Source organism: Nestor notabilis, unplaced genomic scaffold (assembly GCF_000696875.1).
Source record: "Nestor notabilis isolate BGI_N333 unplaced genomic scaffold, ASM69687v1 scaffold5043, whole genome shotgun sequence".
Taxonomy (NCBI): Eukaryota; Metazoa; Chordata; class Aves; order Psittaciformes; family Psittacidae; genus Nestor; species Nestor notabilis.
In genome coordinates, this window is record NW_009922275.1 from 14,683 (window position 1) to 33,383 (window position 18,701).

Here is an 18,701-nt window from a genome sequence, read left to right on the forward strand (position 1 = left end):
TCAGACTTGCACGGAATTCATGTCCTGGGAATTTCAATCTACTCCAGAAAAAGAAATAAATTACAACTTCTCTCCTTGCTATTACCAGAAGACCAGTAACCTATGGTTCCTCATGGCCGGGATTTGTCTCCTCTATCATTAGCCAGCTAAGAGTTGGAACTGGTCACTGAAGCTGCCACTGCAGACAGTGGAAAGATCCTCCAGAAGGTGATACCTTCAACTCTAGCTAGACAGACTGAACACACCACATCTGACTGGCAGAAATCAGTGCACTGCTGCTAACTGCCTTCAAAAGCAGGAGAAGCTTCAGCTTATGGCTCCTGTTGTCAGTGGAGGTTTTGTTAGTGGCTAGAGCCACTAACAGTTTGTGAACCATCAGACAGTTTGTGACTGTCATAGTTCAGCCCTGGCTGAGAACTAAGCACTGTGCAGTTGCCAGCTCACTGACCCCTTGCCCCAGTGGGATGGGGGAAGAGAACTGGAAAAAAGGTAAAAAAACCCCATGGGTGTTATTAGTACTAATTAAAAAAAAAACCAACAAAACCCACCAGGTAATAGAGAGAGGGGAATAAAGCAAGCAAAAAACCCCAGCAGTGATGCACAATACAATTGCTCACCACCTGCTGACCAATACCCAGCCTGTCCCCAGAAGCAATTGGTCCCTTCCATCCAACTCCCTCCCAGTTTCTATGCTGGGCATGACGTGCTGTGCTATGGAATACCCCTTTGGCTACTTTGGGTCAGGTGTCCTGTCTCTGCTCCCTCCTGGCTTCTTGTGCCCCTCCTCACTGACAGAGGATGACAGAATGAAAAGTCCTTGATCAGAGTAAACATTACTTAGCAACAACTAAAACATTGATGTGTTATCAGCATTATTCTCAGATTGAAGTCGAAAACACAGCACTGCACCAGCTACCAGGAAGAAAATTAACTCTATTCCTGCCAAGGCCAGGATAATGACCCTCCAGATTGTGGTTCAGTTTGTCCTTAACATGCATGATCACATTGTACAGGTAGTTGAGGCAGAGCAATGATGTTACTCTGTCCCAGCCACATAAAAGTGAATATCAGATCTGGATAGAAAGTTCCAATTCCCTGCTCATTTCTACCAACCAAACACCTTTCCTCAAAGAAACATTCTAAAACTTGCTAAAGCTTGGCAGTGATTGCTTCATTTTTCCAAAATATGAGTCAGGAAGTTCTTCCTTTTTATCCAGAATAATTCAAGGCTTAACTGTACAGACTGTTCTTGGGCAAGCCTTCCATTAAATGAGTGCAGTCTGAACACGGGAGCTGCAAGATGTTATTTCTGTACAATCTGCAATGATCAGCCAAAATTCTAAATTTCAAAAACGTAAAAATTATGGTTTTGAGCTGTGAGAGAGTTTTGAAGGTGTGCGTGAAACTCCAGTGGCTCTTTGCATTCCTACATCTTCAATTAACGGGATGAATTAGTTTCTAATTTCCAGAACTAATCTGTTCAAATGTCTTGCAAATCGTCAAATCTGGGCATGCATAAAGAAAACAAAACCAGACTGACACAGGTGAATTTATCTCACAGTTGTGAACTGGCGACTTGGTAAATGCATAAACTTGTTCCAATGAATGCAGCTACCAGTGTGGAAACAAGTGCCTCCCAGGCTCTCTTTAGCTAAGTGCTTTAACAGAAGCCACATTACATTGTCAATCCACATCTCCCTATACAGCTGCCTCCTGTGGCTCTGGTTGAGGAAGCATCAAACCTTGAACCTTATAAGCTCATTTATGTTCTTCAGTCTCCTGAGCAGGGACATTCTCTTAACTTGGGCCAAAGTGACAGAACAAGGGGGAATGGCTTTAACCTGGAAGAGGGGAGACTTAGATTAGATATTAGGAAAATATTCTTCCCTGTGAGGGTGCTGAGGCGCTGGCACAGGGTGCCCAGAGAAGCTGTGGCTGCCGCATCCCTGGCAGTGTTCAAGGCCAGGTTGGACACAGGGGCTTGGAGCAACCTGCTCTAGTAGAAGGCGTCCCTGCCCATGGCAGGGGGTTGGAACTGGATGAGCTTTAAGGTCCCTTCCAACCCAAACCAGCCTGAGATTTTATGAAAGTGCTTTTAGATCACAATGTATTGGAGAAACAGTGCATGATGTGCCGTAAGGAGATGGGAGACAGAATGGGACCCAGCAACAGCTCAGTCTGCACTTTTATTAGGCCTATATGCTCCACTACCTTTTAGGACACTTTTCATCAACCAGTGCACCAATAGCATATAATCTAGATCTTCAGATTAATTTGGGGGCAGTCATCAGTGTTCATAATGTGGTGCAAAGACATGTGAAACAGGAATAAGAGTTATAAGATGCAATCTCAAGGGGAACTTGCTGAACGCCCTTTTGACCTGCAGTTGTCCCAGGAGGTGCTCAGCTCTGGTGTACACCTGTCTGTCTGTCTCTGCTCCATCTCTGCATCCTGGCAGCCTGCAGCTGAGGCAGGGAACACTTCAGGAGCTACTGCTCTCTGCAGGTGGGGTCATAAATGGAGGGGTGTGAGGTGTGTTGTCACCTCTCCTGCCAACCAAACTGATTTTGAAGCTAACAAAAAGATGACAGATATTCACATAAGCCTCCTCCTCTGTGTAGCTCTAAGATGTCTTATACTTCCCTGTGCTGGTCTATTTTATCATCGAATGCACATGTCTATTCCACTTGCCAGCATTCTTCTGGTTTCTGGACAGGTTCTACTGAATAGTGTTGTCATCAATTTATTTAGACTTTCTAACTCATGAGTAATTGCACTTTGATTTCTACTGTTTAGGGAAGATGGTGAAGTTCTTCCTTAATCTTCCTCAAAACCTTTAAGGAACACTTCATTCTTCAATATGGCATCTTACTTCCTACAAAATGCCTCGCTCTTACTATAGTTAGTGGTATTTTAAACCTTATGCATGGCATTCTAGTCTGTACAGCTCCATTCACATTGATGGAGCTATGCTGAATCGCATCCACTGAAGTTCTTGCCCATGGCTCAGGTTTTAGGTATACATTTTAAGGTATACATTTAAATTAAAACAAATCTAGGTTAGCTTTATCCTTCGTTGCTGGCCTATGATGCTTTATGAATAGTCTGCCTGGTCAGTAATGGAAAGACTCAATTAGTGCACTTTTGTACTCTGATATGGTACAAACTACATTCATAGACAGAATTTCAAGATCAGAAATCTGAACAGAAAAGAAAAACCCCAGTCTTGGCATCTGAAACAGATTTCCAACCCCTTTCCCCAGTTCCTCCATGCTTCCCTTGGGCTGTCTGAGAAATAACAGATGCAAATGGGTTACATTTGAAAGCACAGCATTTCCTCCACAGCTGATGCAGTGTGAAAATCCATCTGAAGCCCAGCAGACATACCCATGAGCGAGTCGCCTCTGAGCTTTGCCAAGAATGATACATTTCACCATACTCTACTATAAAGAGAAAACCAGACAACCACCTACTGGCTGCAGCACAGAGCAGAGAAGCCCTCATTTCTCCAGCCTGCAGAATACCAATTAAACACATCTTAAGCCATCTATTCCTAGTAGGACCTTAATGCAGTGCAAAGTTAAGTTGCTTCTGCCCCTAGAAACATGCTCCTTTATTTTTTCTCATTCCTGTTAGGTGATTTCTCTCCTTTTATTTGTTTCTGTAGCTGCAAGTCAGAGCTGAAGTAAAATCAGTCTGCTGTCTGATGAGCTTTTGATGAAATTCATGGCTGAAGCATTGTATTTCTTGATTTATTTAGCATTCAAACATCCCCTGCTGCCTCAGTTCTGCACCTCAGCCTGTGGCAGTTTCAGAGTGTGGCTGTTTTCTTTAGGACAGCTGTAAGCTAAGAGAAGACCTTCTGCTAGGCTCAGATATGCCTCTGGAAAAGGATAGTCTGTCTCCAAATGACACTTTTGGGCTGCATATCTGTATTTCTTTAGTGATTTGCATGAGATGTGTATGTACTTAACTTGCCCAGATATAGGCTGGCTTTTTTTCTGCTTATTTTTCCTGTGGTTATTGCTATCAGCACTTCCAGTTCAGCTTATAAAATTCAAGCAGCTTTTGGTTTGTTTCATGTATCATCACTAAAAGCAAATAGCAGATAACAGCTCATTTCAGCCAGTGCAGTATTTGCCATCAGACATTAAAGATGTGAGCAGACACAAGGAAATGAAATTAGCTTTCATGTGTTCCTCTCACAGACCCTATGAAATTCAACTGCAGAAACTGGAAAAGAATTAATCCTAAAACCTCTTGTCTAGACTAAGCAACTATGGCATAAACGAGACATAAAGGAAAACCTTAGTGAGTGTCTCTCTGCTCAACCCACAGCTCAGTGGCCACATACCACTGGGAAGTTAAAAATGCTTTAGTCTCAGTGACATTATGCCCACCCAGCAGATTTCCCCTGGGATCCCTGGAAGACTGAAGTGCCAATTGCTGTGCCATCCTTCACTACCCTGCAAAGACTGCAACTCTATGAAGTGTAGCTGTCCAGGCATGCCGTTCACAAAGAAATACAATTGCTGTGCTTCCCCCTGGGCCTTGTATGCCTGTTAACAGTTCACAGACAGTAGCAGGGAGGAGGAAGGCAGGCTAACATGGTGCTGGTTTTGAGCCCCAGGTCCAGCAGCTGGGCTGGTTATGAGGAATGCTAATCCAGATGCACAGGCTGAATTTGTGTCCCAAGCCTCCTGGAGCCCCTGCGCACTGTCGCCATCTGCCATGCAATATGTCAAATGGGTGGTGAACTCCCCCACAAAATAATTACACAGTTACTTGTCAAAAGAAAGGCAGAAGAACCTTTGCTGAGGCATTATAGAATCATAGAACGGTTTGGGTTGGAAAGGACCTTAAGATCATGTAGTTCCAACCCCCCTGCCGTGGGCAGGGACACCCCGCACTACGCTTGACTTTGAGTAACTGACTACTCTCCAAAGCCTGGAAAGCAATGGATGTGTTAATTTACCATGAAAATGGGATCAGTGCCTAAGAGATACCTTACTGTTTACAACATGAGCCTGGGTTTTTCCCTGCAACACCTGCAGGAGGTTGCAATGTTAACTTTCGATCTGATTTCTTACTTTTTTCTGAGACACCATTAGGCAAACCTCACTGCTCAGTAATATTCCACTATGAATTCCAAAACTCACATATATATATGGAAGTATCTAATCTGGAAGCACTGTGCAACCTAGCTTTCTGGAATGTCGTGCTTTCAGGACAGCTGAATGGGGGAGCATGTTATTCACCCTTATGGCCTGTCCCTGGAGGTAGTTGAGAAATGAACCTTTCATAAAGCACTCACATTGCCACTGCTGTAACTCAGCAATCCCAGGGAGGTAAAAGGGAGCTGGGGGCACTGGGTGTTTTCATCACGAGATTCTGTCCAGAATAGTATGAAATCAACATAACTTTTCACGCCCACAAGTCTGAGCTGTCCATACTTTTAGCATACATGTTGGTATGCTGTATTTATTTTCCTCATTCAGCCTCTTTATTCCTAAATAAAATAGGAATTTTTCAGTTTATAAATGGTGTCATAACTCTTTAAACATTAATAGAATGGACCACTTCATCCTCTAAGCTAGAACAGCAGTTCTTCAAGACAGAGAGACAAACAAGTTGCTCGGACATAATTTTGGCTTTTAATGTCATCTATGTCACCATTTCTGCATTGCCCAAAAATGAGGGAAGACTATTCCAGCTCTGGCCGTAACTCTGCTTGTTATGGCATCAAGCAGAGACTGTTCAGAGGAAGGTATATATATCATATCTCAGCAGAATTCATGGTACTTCCTGTGTGATCTTTCCTTAGTCTCCAAAAGCTACTACCTCACTTAAAAGTTTACAACTTTACTGTCCTTTTCAAAGATTGCTAAAGTTCTGTCTGTAATGGGATTTCAACAAGGCTGAGTGCAAGGTCCTGCACCTGGGTCAGGGCAATCCCAAGCACAAATACAGGCTAGGCAAAAAATGGATTGAGAGCAACCCTGAGGAGGACTTGGTAGTGTTGGTTCATAAGAAGCTCCCCATGACTCAGCAGTGTGCACTTGCAGCCCAGAATCCCTTTGTGTGCTGGGCTGCACCCCCAGAGCTTGAGCAGCAGGTCAGGGAGGGGATCCTGCCCCTCTGCTGTGCTCTGGGGAGACCCCCCCTGCAGCCCTGATCCAGCTCTGGGGCAACAGCACAAGAGGGACGTGGAGCTGCTGGAGCGAGGCCAGAGGAGGCCACAGAGCTGCTGTGAGGGCTGGAGCAGCTCTGCTCTGGAGCCAGGCTGAGAGAGCTGAGCTGGGGCAGCTGGAGAAGAGAAGGCTCCTGAAGGGGACACCTTAGAGCAGCTCCAGTGCCTAAAGGGGCTCCAGGAAACCTGGAGAGGGGCTTTGGACAAGGGCCTGTAGGGACAGGACAAGGGCCTATAGGGACAGGACAAGGGGGAATGGATTAACCTGCCAGAGGGGAGATTGAGATGAGCTCTGAGGCAGAAGCTCTTCCCTGTGAGGGTGCTGAAACGCTGGCACAGGGTGCCCAGAGAAGCTGTGGCTGCCCCATCCCTGGCAGTGTTCAAGGCCAGGTTGGACACAGGGGCTTGGAGCAACCTGCTCTAGTGGAAGGTGTCCCAGCCCATGGCAGGCGGTTGGATTGGAGCTGGATGAGCATTAAGGTCCCTTCCAACCCAAACCAGTCTGGGATTTTATGACTTTGCTTAACACATGCTAAGTCTTTAGCCAAAAGTAATCCTCATGACAATGTGCTTCACTGCGTAACTCTGCAAGGTATGAAACTGTGTCTTTCTTTTGGCTTTTAATTGCATCATGTCCGTGAATTCTTGTTCTTTCAGACAATGAGAACAGAAAATCATGATCTGCCTTATCACACATTCATCTTTTCTTACATTACATTCATTCCCCACTTCGTACAATTTAAGCCATGTTCCTGCTTATTCAAACCCTGCAGCAAGAAAAACAGTTAAGTGTAATACCTGTCCCCTCCTATCATCTTTAACTTGGGGTGGATTTGCCAGGTTGGAGGCTGCAACCCCCATTAACATCACCCAACACAATGCACATGTAATGTAGAATGACACAAGAAAAGGTCATGGTACTGTGCAATCCTGCTAACATCTATCTAGGTTGAATTTGAACTTGCTTGAATTAAAACAAACCTCTTCCATTTGCTGGTACTGATGAAGACTAGATAAGTAGCAGCTGATGAGACTTAGGCTGAAACTTGTCTATGGCATGGAGTGCAAACTCTTACTTTGAAGTTTTCCAACTGATCTCAGCGAGGCACCATTAGTTTTCAGGGGACAAAATAGTTTCTCAGGATTGTCCTGGCCCCTGCCATTTACCATCACTGAAACAACCAACACATGTGGACAACAGAAGTAGCATTTGCAAGGCAACTGAAAATGGCTCCCATCCCATACCCATCCCAACATGAACAGTGGAATTCTTACCTGCCCCCCTTTAGGCTGGTATTTGATATTTTCTGTGGATCCAATTTTGGACCTGACGTTCTTGAGGTCAGGTAGAGGCTGATTAATAACCCGTAGCTGCTTTGGAGTGGCTGGAGATTTAGGAGGAGTGCGAATTATGGCAACTTTTTTCTCAGTAGGTACCAGTATGGCAGATTTAGGGGTGCCAGGAGTGTGTGGGGTTCTGGAGTAGCTGGGTGTCCCTGGAGTGCCTGGGGTACGGGAGGAGTAGCTTGGTGGTGTCCCTGGAGTGATAGCAGTGGAGCCCGGAGTAGTGGGAGTTGAAGTTCCACTTTTTCCTGTTCTGCTACGAATTGGCTCTGATCCTACATTCAAGAAAAAGCTAGCATTAGACCCACAGAAATACAGCTCTTCTTCCCTCTGCACCTCCCAGTGCTGCATCCCTGTGTGCCAGGAGAGATACAGTTCTAATATGGCTGTGCTAGTGCTGGAACAGCACACTGGATGTCTGTCTCTGTGTCTTCCTTTGCTCATCAACCTTTCAGGAGTTACCTTGTCATGTGTGGTTGAGCTGGTAAGCTGCCCATATGGTGACTGAGCTCCCTGTTCTGTAACACAGCTGTGCTTCCCACTAAGCTCGCTAAATGAGGCACAATACCACACTGATTTCCATTTTGGGTAAAGGATGAGAAGCACCCTTGGAATCTAACCTTTGGGACTCAATCTGACAACCTGACTAGCCAGTAGGAATGCTCTCACAAATTTCAATGGATTTGGGCATTAAACTAGAGAGTGGGAAAAATTCTGATTGTAATCCTGAAACTAAAGGCTCCGAGTGCCTGGCTGCTGCTGGTCACATACCACTGCTGGTAATCCAGTGTCTGCAGCTGAACCCTGGGTCAGCATTCAGCTGATGAACAAGTCATAGCTCTGTTGTGTGGATAGGCAGATGTCTCTCACATTCAATTGCTATTTTTCACTAGTGCAGTGAAAGAAAGCAGTTACAGAAGTCAACCTAGATGAAAAGTCACATTCTAGTTACATCTGCATGTGAGTCAGGAATAAATAAATACTGTAATATTGTGTTTGTGGCATTGCCAGTCATTCTCACTGAGCACAAGAACAGTTTACTAGGGGCACTGTGCTTCTGCAGCCAGCTCTGCTAACTCTCAAACACAAATAAACAGAAGCTGAGGTACCTCCATATGCTGCTTTAAGTAAAGCTCTGCTGAGAATGCTCAGGGAAAGACCAAACCAACCCCCAAAGCCTGGAAAACCCCAATGCTGGATGGGTTCATGTACATTTTCACCTTCGAAACATTCAGGACTTATAAATCCAATGGGCCTCTCTAGAGCATCCAGTGGGGCTAATCAAAAATTTGTCTGAAGTATTTGTCAATCATTCGATTTAAGTAACAGTGATGAACCAAACCCAAGGTGCTGCTGCCCCGGGGTCCAGGAGAAACTCTTTTCTTTACATGACTCATTAGATAGATTGAACATACTCCACTCTCACCTCTAGTTTCCCTGAATGGTTTCCTTCTTTCCAAACCAACCCTAAAACAGAACCTTCTCACCAGCTGAGACAGAAAGGGAATATTATTTTGTTCCCCAGCTCCCTGCAGCTTTGGTATATTTATTTTTCATTCCTCAGCCCTTCACCACATTGGCAAAAGCTCAATGGCTTCTCACTCATCAGCAGAATGGGCTGCTGTGCCAGCTGGGGGTCACTCTGCTTACAAAGGGTCTCTGTTTTACCCTTGGAGCATCGCACAAGAATTTCAAAGAACTTTTTCTGTAGAATTTAATCATCTACTTCCCTTATGCTGTCTTAAAAAAGATTGGTTTATAAAGAGAGAAACCAGAGGAATTCCTATTGGAAAGCAGGGAGCTACATCCAGGTTTTGAGGCTTGGGCTGAATGCAAATCTAGCTAAAAGTTCTGGGGGTACTTGATAAAATTCTGTTTGTCCTGTAATTTCTTCTAGTTTGTGATTTGATAAGATTAGTCCTCAAAAAAGGACAGTGCTGATCTACTATCCTCGCCTCCCCCCATGAGTCACTTCATTAGCCAAGACATCAATTCCCAGCAGAGAGTTTACCCTAGTATTACAGCACAGGGACATCATTACTGTGAAACAGCAAATTAAAGACTTTAACTGTCAGGTTCCCTTTCCCATGATCCACTAGAATATTTTATGTTGCTTACTTCAGGTTTGTCTCATTTTTCTTACTTGTAATTTACTTCATAAATGCCCTGTGTTAAATATCTTGCTCAGCTCTGAGCTCCCTGCAAAGGCATTTTCTGGTGTCAGTGATCAGTCTGAACAGCAATCCTAGCTCTGGCCATTGCATAGGAGAGAAGGGGTGCACCCTGTCCCTGCTTTCAAGCCGGTGCTGCTCAGCACTTGGTGTCTGTACAAAACCAGTCTCTGGGGCTCTAATTTCCAAGAGCATACTCCAGACCTACCCCTCTGTATAAAAGGCAGGGACACATGATGCTATGGCAATACGACACATCTAACAAGGATGGGAGACACTATAGCAGTAGGAGAGGGTTAATATGCAAAAAACATACGGGTGGTCCGTCGTACTGAAGAGAGAGAAGCTGTGAGGGAGAGAGAATTCTCCTCTCTGTCTCGGTCTCCTGATACACCTCTTCGAGAAGGAAGGATAGAGGAGGGTCTCGGTAGAGAGGAACGCTTTTCGGGACTCTTGTTTACTCCATCCTGATAGTAGCAAAATAAAAAAGGCAGGTTTAGTTTTCAAGACTTAAAAATAAATAGACTGTGATTTCTCTCAAGCAATATAGAGGGGGAAACCTCATCCTATGGGCCCAACTTACTACTCACACAGGAACCTGTGGAGATCCAGCCACCTCCCATGCTCTGCTTAGCTCCCTGGTGCTTCTTCACTGCATCAAAACACCAGTCACCTTCTCAGCTACTTAACACAGATACTCTTGGATCTAAATGGATGGATTCCATGTGTGTTTCTTAATAAGAAGCAAGGGGTTTTTTTAGTGCAAGTTGAAGTTAAAGGATTTACTCTCTGGAGCTCAGGTGTGAAATTCTTACATGAATTTACCTGCAAAGTAACTGCAGTACACCCCACAGTACAATGAGGTATGATTTTTGCACTCTCAAACTGTACCTTGTACTTTTTTTGGAGAAAAATTTTTAGCTACAGCCTATTTTTTCAGTTCAGGATTATTAAGCCTGCTGTCTATTTCCTTCCATACTTATCTTTTTACTCTTTGAAATCACCAGATTCATTCTTTTTACCATAGTTAGAGCAATGGACATGTATGTTAGAATATTTCTGAACCCACAGGATGCACAGCCAAAGACAGTCTTGCATAAGCAGATAGACAAATATGATGATGATCCCAACCAGTAAAAGACACAACCAAGCATAGTGTAAGCACAGAAAAATGGAAGTGAAGACTGGAAACAGTTTTTCAGTGGGGATAGTCATCAACTCAGCATCAAGCAGATGTGAAACACAAGTGAAATGTAAACATGGAGAAGCTAGGATGGACTGCCAAATATCTCTTTCAACTGCAACTTCTTCAACATGGTCCCATTCATAGACCAGACTTGAATCCTAGAGGACTTGGCTTCTGCCCTTACTGCTGGTGATTAGAACTGTACCCTCCTACACTGGGGACTGAATTTGTTTTCAGACAGTATTAACTGATTGAAAGTTAAATTGTGTTAAACTTGGAGGGCACTCTAGTACTTTCCACTTTGAGTTCTTTACCACTTACCCACATGCAAATGGGTGCAACTTCTTAGCAGAAGCAGATCCATATCATAAATAGAAAGAAGATATGTCCTTCTGGTTGTAACTTATTTCATGTATGTTTCCTCTGGAGAACCTCCTTCAGTTTTATCCGTTTTGTAGCACAAATCTTGTAGGCTAATAATCAGTTCTCATGCCACTGGATATAAGTAATCCCACTGAGCTTTGCAGAGAATTACTCAAATTCAGTGGGTAGGGAATGTGATCCATGGAGTTCACCTATATGTCTGCAAGCTAACTCTCTCTACCAACTCTGCTACCTTACCTTAGCATCTGATTTTGAGTAGGGCAAGCAGTCTCTTGGGCCTGCTGAGGAAGGCCGTACAAAACAACTGTCTGTATCAAGAAAAGTGGCCCTTTTAGTAGTTAAGGAGCAAGCTGAGCTGGGTCTTGGCGGGAGCAATGACTTTGCTCTAGACTTTGAGGCAGGAATCTTTGACAAAGAGGCAGTCTAGTTATGAGAAAACAAACAAAAGAAACACAACATGAAGCTGGACAAAAAGAAAATACATGCAACATGGAGCAAAAAAACCCAAACAACTCAAAAACCAACACCACCAAAGCGCAAGCTATGAATGAATACTTTCCCTGTGTCTGGTAATGGTGTCTGTACAGTTCTGACATGCATGCAAGTATCAGTTCTGTGTTGTTTGACTGAACTCATTGGGGGCTGGACAGTTACTGATTCCAGGAGGTACTTTTTTCTGCAGATGCTGTATTTGTCTTGTGTTCTTAGGACAAAACTGGTGCCATATATGGCACTTCACTGGTACAGCTGCTAGTTGGCTGCATTAGAAACAAGTGCAAAACTACAGGAGCACCAAGAGATCCTAGTCCTTTAAAACTAAGATGTGCTTTTGAAATATATCCCTCCATGCTACAGTCAAGAATAAAATTGTGGGAATCTTAAAAGGGAAGTTACACCAGTATTCCCACAATGGCAGAAGGACATGACAGCATTGGTTCTTGTGTCACTGTGTACACACAAAATCCTTAATGCACCCCCTTGGCAATGTAGTCCCGATTTAATCTGTATTCATACTAGCATGAAGATACAAACAGGAGCAATCCCAACAGGTCTGTAATTATGGATTTGGTACAGAACTTTAGCCATGAAAAATCTGGCATTTGATCAAAGTCAGTCACCTAGACTCTCTCAAAGTTCAGAAAAGGTGTATGAGTTACTCCTAAGTTGTCTTTATTAGAAAATGAGAAAAGAATGTGTTATCCAGCCCTGACAGGCATCTGGCTTAGGCTACATACTCAGCCCACAGAAATCTGGGGCTGGTGTGCTCAATGTCATCCATGATACCATCAATATAATTAAAAGTTGCAGAACTGTGTAATGAACCATTACTGTCCTACAACACAGCTGAGACAACTTCTGTTGGATATCATCATCCATACCAAGTAGCAAGGCAAGAAATTAGTTCAAAGGATGGAAGTGCTTTTCTAGCAAGAATATATTCCTAGAATGACTTCTGCAACATATTTATGCCTTTTTCTTTTAATACTCGTTTCACTCTCTGGGAATAAACAGAATAAAGTAATTGAATAATTATTTTACACAGAAACTGCACAATATGTGTTTCTGTCACATCAAAGGCTTCTCCAGACTTTGATCTGTCATAGCTTAATTTATGGGTCCCATCCACTTGTGGAACTTTGGGCCATATTTACAAACCCACCAGGGTGTTCACTGATACTGAATTTCTGGAAGCAGAATATCTATGTTGGGTGACTTCAAGAAGCAAACATTCTGCAAACACCTTTCTCCTGGTTTCCTGAACTTGAGCTACAATGAAGCACAGTTTTAGAACCAAATGTTCATTCAGTGGTTTTCACCTTTTTCAACTTGTGGGTCATGCAAAATGTTTTCCCTAAAAAGACTAAAAAGCTTTTACAGATTAAGTTTCTATGCACAAGAGACTTGTCCTCCTCAATCCCACTGCACACAGTGACGTCCATGAATATGTGCATCTAATGTGGATGCTAAAGATGGACAAGACTGAGATCTTTCAAGGAAACAGCTGGGGAAAAGGCATGACCTTAAGCTAACACACTGGTCGAAGATTATCACAGTCTAGATCCCATCAGTGTTATTTAGGGAGCAAGTCACTTCTTAGCATCAGCAACAGAAGCAGAATCTGGCCCAACTGGATTTTAGTGACATGCTCAAGGCTGGTAGAGCTAGCGAAATACCCAACTGCCTCAAATCCTTTCCTGTGCTTTACCGAGAAAGCTATTCTTTCTCTCTCTTAGCAATACATTACCTTTGATCTTTGCTAGAATTCATGTTGCTGGAAGTGCTAGCTGTCCACAGGACAGATCTATATAACTCTGAGACTCAGGAATTGCTCAAGGTGGGATGCAGAAACCTCACTTTATTTCAGAGGTGTTCCTAACACAACTGATGTTCTCAACATCTCGCTACGGCAGGTACACAGCTCCTTCCAGCAGATGGAACTGCTCAGCCTTTCTGAACTTGTTCTGCAAAGCAATGTGTAAACTTGTAGTTTGAAGATAGGCAACAAAACTGACTGGGTTGGTTGATCTAACCTTACCAGTGGAGAGGAAAAAGCTGCACTTGAAGGACATAAAAGCTGAAAATCAGGAAGAAACACAACAAAAAGAGAGAGGTCTTTATAAAAGCAGAGGTGAAGCCAAGGCGCACAACAGAAAATGTCTAAGGGTTGCGTGAATGTAGCAGTCAGAAGTGAGGCAAGAGGGAGAGAAAGTAAGGAGGGAACAGACTTCTGATCTTTGCTGTAAGTTAAGGGGACAGCAGATAATCTGTAGCAATCAGATAATTTCAGAGAATGATCTTGCAGCTTGTACTTGGAGCACTCCATGAACACAGATGACTAAAAATGGGCTAGTATTGACTTCTCTTGTGAATTGATCATCCCTTAAGAAAAGACAGTAATAAACCATACTGTTGACTCAGGCCAGAAACCTGTCTAGGTATTTCTTACTGTACTAGTAAAGAAGCTCTAGCAGTTTCCCAGTTATGAGCTGAAATGAGTCAGAACTGAAAACCCACATGAAATCCCAGAATCCATTGCTGAATTCAGGTCTAAATTTCACATCCTCCTCCAAAGCCTCCAATCAGTTATGCTGCTATCATCATTAAAAATTTCTTATGAGTCATAAACAATGTGTAGCACTTTATGAGGCTGATCTTTTTGTTCCTCCAAGAATTGACTATCTGGTTGAAACAAATCAGCCATGGAATACATGAGGAAATTTAGAGGAATCCTAAGGAACTTTTCCATTGTTAATGCTGGCTAACAATGACACAGTGCTGTCAGTGTTGCAGATGTGTACTAGCATGTGTCAGTGTCATGTAGAAACCAGTTGCATAGGGCATAGTGAAAGGCGGTTGGTTTCTTGGGGATTTTGGAGTGATGGGACAGGAGGAGTGTAGGTTCAGCATGGGAACAGAGTTTGAACTCTGCAGTATTTGCTGAAGGAAACAGCAGGAGAGAGCCAGACAGAGGGAGCAGAACAGGCTGCAGAGCAGTTTAAGGCAGGGCATGTAACTGTTAGGTTGAAACACAGGAATCAGCAGTCCAGGAGACAGCCATTCAAAAAGCACTTAATTGCATATAAAATGCCACTGGCCAGTACAGGCATGAGCTCCACAGAATGCATGGCTATGGAACAGTGCATCATATACCCAGCGAATCCTGGGGGAGGGTTTCAGCCCACGTAGCAATTGAGCAAGGTGGCAGTATGAGTCGGGTGCTGCAGAAAGGACCAAGGTACACAGTTCATCCCATTCCTGCAGTCTGTGTGCCCCTAAGAAACTGCAAACTGTCATCATCTACCACTCGGGACTGTAAGTCAGGTTATTCAGGAAAGGTGGTTTTAATTACTCTTTTAAATGAATAATGAATATGGCAAACAAATTCTAACCAGACCACTAGTTTTAAATGGTACACACAATTACTGAATTAACACAAAGCGATCTGAAATAAGGACAAAGGAGATTATAAAGATGAATGATAAGATGGTTTTACTCACTGAGAGTTTTTCCTTTGCTTGTTTAAATACACCAGGAGCCTGGTTTGTTTCACCACCTGCTGCTGAGAGACCCAAAGAAAGACTTAGGAGTTAAAAACAATAATAATAAACTCAGTACACTTGTTAGAACAATTAAATCCCCTGGAACTACTGTGCAAAGCAAGTACTTTGTGAATTACTTTCAGTGAACTGTATGCAGAAATGTACCTGCCCTAAACATGCCCTGTGCTCACCATACTTGAGGTAAAATGGTATTTACATGTTTCAAACAAATCACAGTTTTGTATTCATGTTTCTTGAAGTCTAGAAACTACAGTAAAAAGTTCAAGAAATAACTGACAACTACATGAAGCTCTGGTTCTGAAGGTAAATACTCAGATACGTTAGCAACCTGATTTTCAGGCCTTTCCTCTAAAAATCAGGCTCCTTTAAGTAATCCACACATAAAAATGTTGAGAGGCCCCTAAAATCACCACTTTTCAAAATATTAGGTGAATTCCTCATGGAAAGAGAGAGCTGCACTGCTGAATTATCATCCTAGTTGCGCCAACAAGGTCCATGTGCCGTGGGTCAACTAAACTCCCAGACTTCAGCAATTCAAATTCTACCTGGGACTTCAAGTTGTGTTAATTTAGTACTTCATCTATTTGATCCAACATGATTTGAGGTAAGATTGTGCTCTCTGACTTGGATTCCATCCTTATGAAAAGTTTTGGAATGAGGCAGCTTTTTGGAAAGCAGGTAATTAGTTTCACCCCAACACTGCTGCTCAGGAAGTGATCTGCCACACAAAAACTAGAGGCGAAATCTTTTGGCATCTGTGCCAGGATGTCCTTAGTAAATGCAGAGGTAGGACAGTCGTCACAGGTGACAACCTTTTGCTGTAAACTCAACTGTCTTCCAACTGTAACCCAACCCTAGTGCATCATACAGGACAGAGCCAATTCATTTTCTCCTTTCCCTGTGCAGTTCCCAGGCATGGTGAGGAGACCCATGGTTTTCTGCCACACTTCCCACTGTAGTTCTGCCCTCTTAATGAAGTATTTATTTAATAAATTGAAGGAGTAGGAGAGAAAATTTGTGAGGAGAAAATGAATGTAACTGTGTACTTCAGCTCTGAATTTGTAAGAGGCATGAGTAAAGCACAGTCCTCCTGCGTCACATTTTACCACATCTGTTACTGCTGGGTTTGTTCTGGTTTGCATCTCTTCTAAATAATCACAAACAGCATCTTTCCTCCTTCCCTTGGCATGGAGCCCTAACCAGCCACCACTATGAAGTGGAAACATTAGCTGTGCTGCTTGTGTGGACTTACCTCAAAGCATCACAACTTCTCCACCAGAACAAAAAAATCTCTACAGGCTCTGCTGCCAGTTTAAATACACAACAAACGTGTTTTACCTCAGGGGGTGACCCCCGAATTGAAGACAAAGAACAGAAGTATATCACATAGCGACTCCTGCTTATAGCCAGGTAATTGTCTGGGTCTTGCCACTGTGAACACCCCTCTGATGGCACAACTGCAGTGGCATCTCACAGCCACTAACAAAACACCAATCAGACTGGGGTTTCATTCATGGACCTACACCAGCCAAGGCAAAGACCTTACAACCCTTTCCTCAGAGTTGGCCATGCAGTTTCTTTTTCAAATGGCATGAGTGAGTGTCTTGAAAAGCAGTCCCTCCTTTGTGAATGTGGCACTGTAAGTTACCAGTATTTGCCAGTGCTCACCAATGACATAGGAATTTTTTCTGGTGTTGAGAGGAAATGGGAAAGATGTCATTTCCCTGGCCACTGTGTAGATAATAGGAGCAAATATTAACATTTTTTATAGGCACTTATATGTTCCATTTTAAAGTCACAGTAAATGCAACATGGAGGTTTTAACTGACTGCAATAAAATCAAAAATTATATAGACTACATTGCTCAGAGACTTCTGGTGGGTGTCCAGTGGCCAGGTATCACTAAAGTTGACAAGACCATTCCAAATAGGACACAGTGGCACTTCAAACTGGCTTAAAGAAACAGTGCTATATTTTACATAAAAATGGAAGAGAGGAAATGTCCCTCAAAATTCCAGATCCTGCAAAGAGCTGCTGAAACATTCTAAGAGATGTTTTTGTTCACATTGTGGTGTGGCTCAAGCTCTCTGCTTTAGAGCCCAAACCTCAAAGTTAAACCCTCATTACTGAAAATGTTATGATCAATCTGCATCCATCGCTTTTTGGTTGCTCTCCATCTCAGGATTTAAATGTACCAGGAGTTCATTTTTGTATTCCATTCTTCATTTTGACTAAAATATCTGCTGCACTATGTATTGGAGCGAGAGAGAAGCAGCTCTGACAGTTGCCAGGCAGCACACATTTAAGGCACCAGGCAGATTCCTTATGCAAGTCTATTGGTGCGACTCAGGCCTCTGTGGGACACTATGGGCCAAAAGACTTCAGAGGAGTTAGTGGTAGAGTATTTGAGGGCAAGACAGCACTGACCACATGGCTGTAGAAGGGCAGGCAAAGGTGAGAACACTATAGAGTCAATGGTTTCCCCCCGTCCATTTCCACTGCTTACTGAGCCCCTTGGGTGTTTTGAAAGAATACGTGAATTATAGGTCATAACTTCTGAGCTGATCAAGCTGTGCTTCAGCAAACTGTAAAAGGGAGCTAGAGGAGTTGTTCTTATCCTTTTCAAAAATTCCTCTCTCCTGGATGGTTCTGGTCCAGGTGCAAGTTAGGACAGCCTAAAGACTGTAAACTGAGGAGAAGTCATCACAGCAGCACAGAGGGACCTAGATCAGCCTTTCCTTCCCTGGCTCCATTTCTCATGAGGAAACGGGAAGAAGTAAAAGGACCAGATTCCCCCAGAGGAGCAAGGCAATGGGACTGAATATTTAGTTCTGTTTTCCTAATGAAATACAACCAGGAGACAATACACACTTCCTACAGTTCAGGCACGACATTAAAGGTGCCCTCGCATAACTATCTTGAGAATTTGGAACAGGAGGGATTCATTGGTGCAAAACTAAGTGGGAGTGAATTCTTAGGAAGAACGCTTTTGGTACTGCACTGTGTAACTATAGGATGGGTAATAAATCCTGTTCTTCATTTCTAAGCCATGAGAAGAGGCCGATGTAGTTCTACATTGCTGTGCATGGTTCTTCTCTTAGTAGCCCTGGTTACACTCATGAACCACCCCACTGCAAAATGCAGCTGTGTTACATGACAGAAAACCTGTCCTCTTTTAGCAGTTTCTTTGTTTTAAGATCACCACAGATGTCAAGATGTTCATCTTTCCACCCTGAACTCACAGTAACAACGAATAATATGACGAAAATGACGAAAGTGTTCTTTTTGGTCTGCTAAATAACGATAAACCTATCAAGATGGAACAGGAATCATTTGTTTCATCCTTTCATCTTCCTCTACCAAAT

At 43.2% G+C, this 18,701-nt stretch overlaps 1 protein-coding gene across 2 annotated transcripts in view; it reads right to left on the minus strand.

Moving 5' to 3' along the window:
- The window catches only part of MAP2 (microtubule-associated protein 2), a 70,486-nt gene that overhangs the window by 12,403 nt on the left and 39,382 nt on the right, over positions 1 to 18,701 (minus strand). The window contains exons 4-7 of one of the 2 annotated variants that reach the window (XM_010011531.1): positions 15,274 to 15,335; positions 11,513 to 11,698; positions 10,022 to 10,172; positions 7,466 to 7,809 (exon numbers count right to left, since the gene is read on the minus strand). In XM_010011531.1, coding sequence (XP_010009833.1) covers positions 7,466 to 7,809; positions 10,022 to 10,172; positions 11,513 to 11,698; positions 15,274 to 15,335 — 743 coding nt within the window. The remainder of the gene's footprint in view (positions 1 to 7,465; positions 7,810 to 10,021; positions 10,173 to 11,512; positions 11,699 to 15,273; positions 15,336 to 18,701) is intronic. The other variant, XM_010011532.1, reaches the window with a different exon arrangement.